At 44.4% G+C, this 12,012-nt stretch overlaps 1 protein-coding gene across 1 annotated transcript in view; it reads left to right on the forward strand.

Annotated features, from left to right (window-relative positions):
* The window catches only part of polr1c (RNA polymerase I and III subunit C), a 43,339-nt gene extending 34,663 nt beyond the window's left edge, over positions 1 to 8,676 (forward strand). The window contains exons 6-9 of the mRNA XM_061690594.1: positions 22 to 174; positions 4,940 to 5,089; positions 5,356 to 5,472; positions 8,211 to 8,676. Coding sequence (XP_061546578.1) covers positions 22 to 174; positions 4,940 to 5,089; positions 5,356 to 5,472; positions 8,211 to 8,329 — 539 coding nt within the window. The 3' untranslated portion in view covers positions 8,330 to 8,676. The remainder of the gene's footprint in view (positions 1 to 21; positions 175 to 4,939; positions 5,090 to 5,355; positions 5,473 to 8,210) is intronic.
* Positions 8,677 to 12,012: the final 3,336 nt, after the last annotated feature.

Below are 12,012 nucleotides of genomic sequence, written 5' to 3' on the forward strand. Positions count from 1 at the left end.
TGTGACTTGTCATTATTGTAGTCTTTTCCAGAGATATAAAGTGGGTCCCGATTGGTAACCAGGCAGATGTGTTTGCCGACTCCAGTATTACACCAGTACATGATGACATCTTGATAGCGCTGCTCCGTCCAGGACAGGAACTTGACATTATCATGCATTGTGTCAAAGGAATTGGTGAGAACTGTGGAATGGGAAGTATATTAATTACCAAATGATGCATCACGCAGTTAGTGTCCATAATGTCAACGATGAATCTGCAAAGTGTACAACTCCAATGCCAATGGAGTTGGGACGTTGTGTTAAACACAAATATTAACAGAATACAATGATTTGAAAATCATGTTCGACCTACATTTAATTGACTACACTACAAAGACAAGATATTTAATGTTCAAACTGCTAAACTTTGTTTTTAGCAAATAATCATTAACTTCGAATTTTATGGCTGCAACATGTTCCATTATAGCTGGGACAGGGTCGTGTTTACCACTGTGTTACATCACCTTTTCTTTTAACAACATTCAATAAACCTTTGGGAACTGAGGACACTAATTGTTGAAGCTTTGTAGATGGAATTCTTTCCCATTCTTGCTTGATGTACAGCTTCAGCTGTTCAACAGTCCGGGGTCTCCGTGGTCGCATTTTACGCTTCATAACGCGCCACACATTTTCAATGGGAGACAGGTCTGGACTGCAAGCAGACCAGTCGAGTACCCGCACTCTTATACTACGAAGCCACGCTTTTGAAACACATGCAGAATGTGGTTTGCCATTGTCTTGCTGAAATAAGCAGGGGCGTCCATGAAAAAGAAGTTGCTTGGATGGCAGCATATGTTTCTCAAAAACCTGTTTGTACCTTTCAGCATTCATGGTGCCCTTCACAGATGTGTAAGTTATCCGATGCCATTGGCACTAACACAGCCCCATACCATCACAGATGCTGGCTTTTGAACTTTGCGTCCAGAACAGTCCGGGTGGTTCTTGTCCTCTTTGGCCAGGAGGACACGACGTCCAGAATTTCCAAAAACAATTTGAAATGTGGACTTTTCCACTTTGCATCAGTCCATCTTAGATGAGCTCAGGCCCAGAGAAGCCGGCGGCGTTTCTGGGTGTTGTTGATAAATGGCTTTTGCTTTGCATAGTAGAGTTTCAAGTTGCACGTACGGATGTAGCGCCGAACTGTATTTACTGACATTGGTTTTCTGAAGTGTTCCTGAGCCCATGTGGTGATGTCCTTTACACTTTGATGTCGGTTTTTGATGCTGAGGGATCGAATGTTGATTTTCGGCCTTGCCGCTTACATGCAGTAATTTCTCCAGATTCTCTGAACCTTTTGATGATGATCTGGACCGTAGATGATGAAATCCCTAAATTCCTTGCAATTGTACGTTGAGGAAGATTGTCCCACCTGTCCCAGCTTTTTTGGAATGTGTTGCAGCCATAAAATTCTAAGTTAATGATTATTTACTCAAAACAATAAAGTTGATCAGTTTGGACATTAAATATCTTGTCTTTGTAGTGTATTCAATTAAATATAGGTTGAACATGATTTGCAAATCATTGTATTCTGTTTGTATTGATGTTTAACACAACGTCCCAACTTCATTGGAATTGGGGTTGTACTTCGTTCTTGTTTGTAAATAGTGGGATCGGTGCACCAACTACTGTCCTTTTTGAAAGTTAGTCAGGTAGGAATATGCAATTGAATAACCCCAGTGATTATTCGAAATTGCTGTTCATTGAAATGTGAAGTCTTTCTTATTCAATCATTTCTAGGCTGAGCCTTTTAACAAGTAGTTAATTCACTGATTATGTAACAATGCCATTGTCTCATCTTAAAACAGAGATTTGTCTTTCGTAAATACGAAGGTAAATTGAGGGAATCCTAAATGACGAAATCGTCTCTACCTTGCAACACAACTAAAGCAGCTGTGCAATGACACATCCAGTCCAATTTGACTTTAATTACACCATGAGATTCTCCATTTTCTCATTGGTAAGGACGAGCTTTGGAAACGGAGGGCACACTTCAGGTCTTGCTGCAGACAAACGAAATTGCAAGTAGTTGTTGAAAAGATGCTATTTTGCATTCTGGCTACTGTGCAATACATTTTAAAACATTTAAACACATACCGGGTACTGTCCTTCTGCTTCAGAGCAAATTAATAATAGTTTGGCGTTTCCATGACAGTTAGTTTTTATTTATTTCTGACTTATTTTTCAAATTAATTTCATTTGAACCGTTTCGTTAGTTTTTATTAGTTTATATTTTTTCAAAACTGGTGCTTTTTTATTTTGTTTTGTGGGTCGTGGCCCTGGTTGCGGTCCCAGCTGAACCGCGACGCACACGCACGTAACATCGGTGACAAGAGTTGATCCGCTAGTACACCTTGCATTAATTAGGAAACGCGCCTACAATTATCTAACTAGTATACGGATGTTCATGTTAAATGTATTAAGCAACAGAGCGATGTTAGGGATTATGTCACAACACAGAATGAACTAACTTCAAATTCAGAAATGGCCAATAAAACAGAAAAATATTGTACTTAATATTTTCCTGGAGGATGCATTTGGGATGAGCCTTTGAAGTTGGTAATAGTGAAAAAGGAAGTGAAACACACAATGATTTTCGTCAATTCTTTCCCAGAATGAGAGTACTTAAAGAGGAGGATGCTGTTCATGTGGCACAGCTTGAAGCAGGCATCAGGTGCAGGTGGAGATGGGCCTGGCTCAAGTTGGAGGCCAAAACAAAAAAGGAAAAAATTATGCAAATTTAATTTTAATCTTAAATTTGTACATCATCTATGTTACACTGATTACGGAAAGTTTTCAGACCCCTTAAATTGTTCACTCTTTGTTATATTGCAGCCATTTGTTAAAATCATTTCAGTTCATTTTTTTCCCTCATTAAATTACACACAGCACCCCATATTGACAGAAAAAAAAACGTTTAAGTTTTTGCTGATTTATTAAAAAAGAAAAACTGAAATATCACACAGCCATAGGTCTTCAGAACCTTTGCTGTGACACTCCTATATTTAACTCGGTTGCTGTCCATTTCTTCTGATCATATTTGAGATGGTTCGACACCTTCAATGGAGTCCAACAGTGTTTGATTACACTGATTGGACTTGATAAGGAAAGCCACACACCTCTCTATATAAGACCTTCCAGCTCACAGTGCATGTCAGAGCAAATGAGAATCCTGAGGACAAAGGAACTGCCTGAAAGCAGAAGACAGAATTGTGGCAACGCACAGATCTGGCCAAGGTTACAAAAAACAATCTGCTGCACTTATGGTTCCTAAAATCACAGTGGCCTCCATAATCCTGAAATGGAAGACGTTTGGGACGACCAGAACCCTTCCTAGAGCTGGCCGGCCGGCCAAACTGAGCAATCGGAGGAGAAGAGCCTTGGTGAGAGAGGTCAAGAAGAACCCAAAGATCACTGTGGCTGAGCTCCAGAGATGCAGTCGGGAGATGGGAGAAAGTGCTGGAAAGTCAACCATCACTGCAGCCCTCCACCAGTCGGGGCTTCTCATGGCAGAGTGGCCCGACGGAAGCCTCTCTTCAGTGCAAGACGCATGAAAGCCCGCATGGAGTTTGCTACAAAACACCTGAAGGACTCCAAGATGGGGAGAAATAAGATCTCTGGTCTGATGAGACCAAGATAGAAATTGTTGGCCTTAATTCTCAGCGTTGTGTGTGGAAAAAACCAGGCACTGCTCATCACCTGTCCAATACAGTCCCAACAGTGAAGCATGGGGGTGGCAGCATCAAGCTGTGAGGGTGTTTTTCAGCTGCAGGGACAGGACATCTGTTTGCAATCGAATGACCGATGAATGCGGCCAAGTACAGGGATATCCTGGACGAAAACCTTCTCCAGAGTGCTCAGAACCTCAGACTGGGCCGAAGGTTCACCTTAAAAAAAGATACTGATCCTAAGGACACAGCTAAAATACTGAAGGAGTGGCTTCAGAACAACTCAGTGACTGTTTTTGAATGGCCCAGCCAGAGTCCTGACTTAAACCCAATTGAGCATTTCTGGAAAGACCTGAAAATGGCTGCCCACCAACATTCACCATCCAACCTGACAGAACTGGAGAGGATCTGCATGGAGGAATGCAAGATGATCCACAAATCCAGGTGTGAAAAACTTGCATCATTCCCAAAAAGACTCATGGCTGTGTTAGCTCTAAAGCTGCTTCTAACTGCTGAGCAAAGAGTCTGACTACTTATGGCTGTGTGATATTTCAGTTTTTCTTTTTTAAATAAATCTGCAAACATTTCAACAATATTTTTTTTTTTCTGTCAATATGGGGTGCTGTTTGTACATTAATGTGGAAACAAATGAACTTAAATGATTTTAGAAAATGGCTGCAATATAAAAAAGGGAAAAATGTATGGTGGTCTGGATACTTTCTGTACCCACTGTATTTATAAAAAATAACTACATTTAAAATGAATACCGACGTATTAAATTAACAGACGAAAATGAAGGAAATTTTCACTTTAATTATAGTTAGTTTTTGTTATCTTTCCAAACGCAAAATGTCGTTTTAGTTTTGTTTTTTGTTTTTTTTTCTCAAAACATTCTCGTTTTTATTTTATTTAGTTTACGAAAATGTTTTTTCAATTTTAGTTTATTTCGTTCCTTTGCGTATACTAAAATAGCCTTTCTTTAGAGCTGGCCTTTTGAAAATCTGTGTGTAAAAAAACCACAAAAAAAAAACTCATCCAAGGCTTCAAATGAGTTTTGGGTTTTGTACCAATGTTTAGTTCATAACCTAAACTCCTCAGCCTGTTTCTCAATTCTATTCCTCTTTATATGACTCGGGATTCATTATATTTATTTAGGCTAGTCCAGGCATCGTGCAGGATCAGTCCGTTACATTATATTTATACAAAATACTGAAATGTTTCTGTTCTCCGAACAGGGAAGGATCATGCGAAGTTCTCTCCTGTGGCCACAGCAAGTTACCGCCTCCTGCCAGAGATCACCCTCCTTGATGCAGTGAAGGGCGAGAAGGCAGAGCGCCTCAAGCGCTGCTTTTCACAAGGAGTGATAGAACTGGAAGATGTTAACGGTAAGATTGCCATAACCTGAAAGATAGGAAATAAGTGAAAGAAGGGATAGATAGATGGTGCAGTGGAATTCAGGACATTACGCTGCCTCAGTTTTTCCAACTCTTTGTTTTGCATAGTTTCCAAATTAGCATGAACAGCACAGTCACTCGTAATAGAAGGAAAATGTGAAATACGGTTTTGACATTTGAAATCTGTAATCTATTCATTCTCGAATTCGTAACAACGAATTTGAAGCCGATTGAATTGAATGTTTGTTTTTCTGCAGGAAGCAAGGTTGCGAAAGTCGCGAACAGTCGCTTGGATACGTGCAGCAGAGAAATACTGCGTCATGACGACTTAAAGAATGCGGTGAAACTTGGCCGAGTGCGAGACCATTTCATCTGTATGTTAATTTATTCATTCATTGCATTTCATGTGCGCACGGCGCTAAAACTGGTACACTCATGTGGCCATATACAATAATACCTTGCTATATCGCGGGTCACTGATTTCACTGGTTTTTTTCAAATCTTTTTCTTTTTTTTTAACTAGGTCAGTAATAGTGCAGCTACTCACTTGCACGTCTGATACAGTTGGCTTTATTGGCTGCGTGACTTTAATGTGGCAACAATGACTTCTATAAGGTCAATTGGCCTGTGCTACGTAGCAGAAAAAGAAACTTTGCTGAGTCATCTCAACGCATACATTGGGGAAATCAACAAATTGCTTGAGGATGCGAAGAACTTGACCGAAAAGCCACTGTTTAAAACACAAGCCGAAATCGGAGTTTTGTGTTGATAACGAATTCACCAATACCAACCTTAGCCTGACGAATAGCGAACGCGCACGCTCATAACAACATCAAGGCGAACAAATGCAGGTGAAGAGCAATATTTAGATTTCTTACAACTACAGTATTGTGGTTAAAAACCTCAGCGCAATGAATTCTGGGTTCCCGTAATACTTTTAGCCGACGACATTGCCAGGACCGTCAGTGTGAGGAAACGTGCCAACGCTTCAGGGCGGGAAATCATCTGTTTCCACCACGTCCGTATGCGCTGTTGTTCACGTCACTCAAGCAGAGCACACCCGCCTTTAATATGCATGCGCTTGTGTCGAAGGTATAGCAAATATATATATTGATATCATCAATAATTGGCGCCTACTTTGCTGATTTCACTTGTTGCGGGGGGTTTCTGAAACATAACCCCGCGATAAATGAGGGTTAACGGTAGCGGGTGGGTCTGGAACACATGCCCTGAATTGAACAGGGCTTCACTGTCGTTCCAAGTACACACGACCAAGTTATTAAAACGAACCCTAGTCAGACGGAGCCTCAAAAAAAAAGCATATTTTGAATATTTATTCCTATGTTCGGGCTGTGAGTTACTGAAGTCATGGGTCTCTGCCGGTCACAGTATATGTCCACTTTGCTGGTTAGGGTTAGCTATCAAGCTCTTGTTGCGTGGGACTGTGTTCTCCCTTTCATGGATGGATGTGACATCATAGCAGGCAACAGAAACGTCTTTCAGTTTGAAGACCGGAACTTTTAGACCTGTTAATTTCACCCATCTCTTTTCTTGCGCTTATCTGAGGTCAGCTCGCGGTAGCTTTAGCATGGTTCCCAGGCCAGCCGGGAGACGTAGTCTCTCCAGCGTGTCCTGGGTCATCCCCGGGGTCTCCTCCCGGTGGGACATGCCAGGAGAACACCTCACCTGGGAGGCGTCCGTCCAGGAGGCATCCTAATCAGATACCCCAGCCACCTCATCTGGCTCCTCTCAATGCAGAAGAGCAGCATCTCTACTCTGAGCCCTTTCCGGATGACCGAGCTTCTCATCTCTAAGGGAGAGCGCAGACACTGTGCGGAGGAAACTCCTTTGTTCTTTGTCTTGTATCCGGGATCTTGTTCTTTCTCGTGACCACAGGTGAGGGTAGGAGAGTAGACGGACCGGTAAATCGAGAGCTTCGCCTTTCGGCTTCGCTCCTTCTTCGCCACAACGGACCGATACAAAGTCCGCATCACTGCGGACGCTGCACCGATCCGCCTGTCGATCTCCCGTTCCATTCTTCCCTCACTCGTGAACAAGATCCCAAGATACTTGAACTCCTCCACTTGGGACAGGATCTCATCCCCGACCTGGAGAGGACACTCAAACTCTGACACTGGTCGTACATGGACCGAACAGCCTGTATCGGGGGGTTCGGTACCCCATACTCCCGAAGCACCCCCAGGACACGGTCGAACGCCTTCTCCAAGTCCACAAAACGCATGTCGACTGGTTGGGCGAACTCTCTCGCACCCTCGAGGACCCTGCCGAGGGTGTAGAGCTGGTCCGCTGTTCCACGGCCAGGACGAAAACCACACTGCTCCTCCTGAATCTGAGATTCGACTTCCCGACGGACCCTCCTCGCCAACATCCCTGAGTAGACCTTACCAGGGAGGCTGAGGAGTGTGGAACACGGTCCACTCGGACTCAATGTCCCCCGCCTGGATAAAGTTCCGCAGGAGATTGGAGTTGAAACTTTCTGACAGGGGATTCTGTCAGACGTACCCAGCAGACCCTCCCAATACGTTTGGGCCTGCCAGGTCAGACTGGCATCTTCCCCCACCGTCGTTTTAGCCAAGCAAGTGGCAACCATTTTTAGAAGGTATCGAAGGTAAATGCGGTAGTTTTGTCAGTCGTAGTTTTCCACTTGTTTAGCTTAATTGCTGATCCAAATCTTTTGACGAGCTTCGAGTTCCTTTGCTATGCAGTAAAAGAATCTTATCAAATCTGTATTTGCAGCCGATACCTTTTATTTATTTACACTCTGTTAACAACAACAACAACCCATTCATAAATACTTCCATTCTAATCTTTACACTGAAGTTTATATCGCAATATAAAGGATACAGTTACCTTGAAGGATCGTTTACACTGTGATATGAATCGAAGGTCCTATCGTCCAGCCCGACTGCCGCGGTGAATTGTTTCCAATGCTGCTCAAATGCTGCAAAAACCGAGAGGGGCTGGACACGGCCGACAAGTCTGTACACAATAGAATGCCGGGGCAAAATCTTTTTGGATCGTATTTATGTTTGAATCAATCTCGACAGTCAATATTGATTGTCCGTTTATGAATGTTTTCATTTTCAAACAGTTTCTGTGGAGTCTACAGGAATCCTGCCCCCGAATGTCCTGGTCACAGAAGCCATCAAAGTCCTCATGGCCAAGTGTCAGAGATTCCTTCATGAGCTGGACTCTCCTGACATCAAGTGAAATAATGAAATCCATTACAACGATGCAGGGATGCCTTTCAAAGCTTGCTTTTGCAAATTAGCATTTTTCTTTTTTGTGGCATTTTGTTTTCGTTTGACTTCGCACACAAATGTCGCCGTGTATTTTAAGATGACCTATGTTCAGTGTGAAGCATAATTCAATTCAGTCAAGTCTTAACCTCAGTTTGCGTTACGATGGACAAAAAAAACCAAAAACTGTCACGTCAAGTGATGCTACCATATTCCAATAGCAGTTTTTAATGGTATGGTTTCCAGTCTTCTTTTTGTCCCTCACTTTTGTATTGCCGTCTCAAATAAATGCATCAACTCACATGAAGTTTGTTTGACGAGTTATTGTTGAGGTTTTTACCGTGACGTGTGAAGGTAGACGTCCCTTATCTTTGAGTTGCAAACCTTGCATGTTGCAATAGTTTGTTTTTTTCCCCCAGTTCCAGTTCCATAAAAAACCGAGTCCTTGGTTCCAAATGTAACCCTCTTCTCTCTCATTCTCGCTTCATGAGATGGTCTTAGCACTTGCATCGTGGCATATTGGCGACCGGAGTTGCTCGGTTTGCGGCGTGCACCGTTAATGAGCGCTCGGTTAATGAGCCAGGTTTGCGGAGCGTACCACACAAAAAAATACTTTTTTTTTTTTTTTGTTCAACAACAAAAAGCACACGATATGAAACATTCCAATTTTGCTGGTAGTCAAGTCGTTTCTAATGAATACCAGGTCGAAGTCAAGTCGCGACTAAGTCCTAAAAATGGCAACTCGAGTCCCCCGCCTCTGGAAATAGCTGCCAGAGAAATCGCTGTAATTGTTCTCATTCTATCGCCATGAACCGGAATGAGTCTCGACGCCAAAACGAAACACAGGATGACGGAAGATTTAGGAATGCAAAAGAGCCGTGACAGAATGAAACTTGATCTCGATTTGGTTTCTTTTTCATGCCTTTGGTGTTCGCACGTCTGCAAACGTTAGTTCTCACCTTTTTCGAACAATGCTGACCCCCCCTGAGTGACTGAGCCTCTCCGGTCATAAACCGAGGAGCTGTTATCAACTGGCCAGGAAGAGGAGCAATAAATACCTTTTTGACTTTTGTTTTCCCAGGCCCTTTGTGTGAGATAGTACAAAGAGAAAAGGTTGAAATCCAACATTATTGAACATACATTACAATGAATCAAGCGGCACGGTGGACGACCGGTTAGTGTCTGCCACACAGTTCTGAGGACCGGGGTTCAATCCCCAGCCCCGCCTGTGTGGAGTTTGCATGTTCTCCCCGTGCGCTACGGTTTCCTCCCACATCCCAAAAACATGCGTGATAGGTTAATTGACGACGCTAAATTGCCCATAGGTGTGAATATGAGCGCGAATGGTTTGTTTGTTTGGATGTGCCCTGCGATTGGCCGGCAACCCCGCCTCCTGCCCGATGACAGCCGGGATAGGCTCCGGCACGCCCGCGACCCGAGTGAGGAGAAGCGGCTCCGAAAATGGATGGATGGATACAATGAGTCGTCTTTATTGTCACGCGTGCACACAAACTTTGTTCTCTGCATTTGACCCATCACAGTGAACACACTGGAGGAGTTCGGGGTATCAGTGTCTTGCTCAAGGACACCACAGCCGTGAGTCCGGTAGGGGTCTCGTACCGGGTTCCCCCACGGTAGCAGGTGATGATCTTAACCAGTGGGCCGTGGCTGACCAACATATTCCCTCTTTAAGGAGGGCTACAACCTCATTACAAAAAAATGGACACCTATAAACAAACCTTCGAGTACGATGAACTGCAATTCGGACAAACCTAATTGGTCAAAAACCCCTCCAATGCTCCAAGACATCGACTTAGTTAACCGTTAACTAGGAATAATAATTATCATCAGGCCAAATTGCTTCTTGCATTCCCTCTGGCACCCGCTAAGCTCCACGTGTACCTTAACTATAACTAGAAATACAATGTTATACTTCTTTGTTCTTTGATGACATCACAACGGTCACAACAGGCCCTCCCTCAACAGCCCAAACCCAGAGAGACGTTGCAATACTTTTGTGTATACTGTGTTCTTTTATAACACACTCTTGTTATGATGTGAATTGCATTTCACCTTCTTGAAAAAGACCTTGGCCTCCATGCGTTTTTATTTTCTGGTTAAAGGCTTTGAGATTTACTTTGCGGACTGGATAATCTGTGAACTCAACAATGGGATATACATTTCGTCTCAAGAATATGCACGCCTTCCCGTGGGCTCACCACCTGCGGGAGGGGCCACAGGGGTCGGGTGCAGTGTGAGCTGGGCGGCGGCCGAAGGCGGGGACCTTGACGATCCGATCCCCGGTTACAGAAGCTGACTCTAGGGACGTAGGAATGTCACCTCTCTGGCAGGGAAGGAGCCCGAGCATGGTGTGTGAGGTCGAGAAGTTCCGACTAGATATAGTCGGACTCGCCTCCACGCACAGCTTGGGCTCTGGTACCGGTCCTCTCGAGAGGGGTTGGAGACTCTTCCGCTCTGGAGTTGCCCGCGGTGAGAGGCGCCGAGCAGGTGTGGGTATACTTATTGCACCCACCCCCCCCCCCCCCCCGGCTCGGCGCCTGTACTTTGGGGTTCTCCCCGGTGGACGAGAGGGTAGCCTCACTCCGCCTTCGGGTGGGGGGACGGGTCCTGACTTGTTTGTGCCTATCAGAATCAGAATCATCTTTATTTGCCAAGTATGTCCAAAACACACAAGGAATTTGTCTCCGGTAGTTGGAGCCGCTCTAGTACAACAGACAGTCAATTGACAGAACACTTTGGGGACATAAAGACATTGACAAAAAACAATTGTGCAAAAAGATGCAGAGTCCTCGAGCACTTAGAGCAGTTCGAATGACTCATATTGCAATAGTCCGGTGCAATGACCATTGTGCAAAGGGCGCTGAGACTTCAAGGAGCGTATGCGGTTTAAAGTGACGAGTAGTGCGATCATCTGGGACAATGTCGGTTGTGCAAATGTTACAGATACTCCTCAATCAGTGTGCAAATGGAGGAGATGCTACTCTGGCATGATTGGCCAGTATATGCAAATAGTGCAGCGTGGCGAGACAACTACAGTGAGTGCACGGGTCATCCATAATTGGCCCCACAGAAATGTGACAACGAACTCAAGTCAAAAAAATTGCCAGCTTGTTGTAATGGAATTATAGGTTAGGTGTTTAAGAAGTTGATCGCAAGAGGGAAGAAGCTGTTGGAATGTCTACTAGTTCTAGTTTGCGTTGATCGGTAGCGCCTACCTGAGGGAAGGAGCCGGAAGAGCCGGTGACCGGGGTGCAGACGGTCCAGAGAGGATTTTGCACGCCCTTGTCTTAGTTCTGGCAGCGTGCAAGTCCTCAATGGTGGGTAGGGGGGTACCGACAATCCTTTCAGCAGTTTTGATTGTCCGTCGCAGTCGGAGTTTGTCCTTTTTTGTAGCAGGCACCAAACCAGACTGTGATGGAAGAACACAGGACCGATTCGATGACCGCTGTGTAGAACTGTCTCAGCAGCTCTGGTGGCAGGCCGTGCTTTCTCAGAAGCCGCAGGAAGTACATCCGCTGCTGGGCCTTTTTGAGGACGGAGTTGATGTCGGTCGCCCACTTCAGGTCCTGAGAGATTGTAATTCCCAGGAACTCGAAGGTTTCGACGGTTGACAAGGCAGCTGGACAACGTGAG

The sequence above is a fragment of the Phycodurus eques genome, chromosome 11 (genome assembly GCF_024500275.1).
Source record: "Phycodurus eques isolate BA_2022a chromosome 11, UOR_Pequ_1.1, whole genome shotgun sequence".
Classification (NCBI taxonomy): Eukaryota; Metazoa; Chordata; class Actinopteri; order Syngnathiformes; family Syngnathidae; genus Phycodurus; species Phycodurus eques.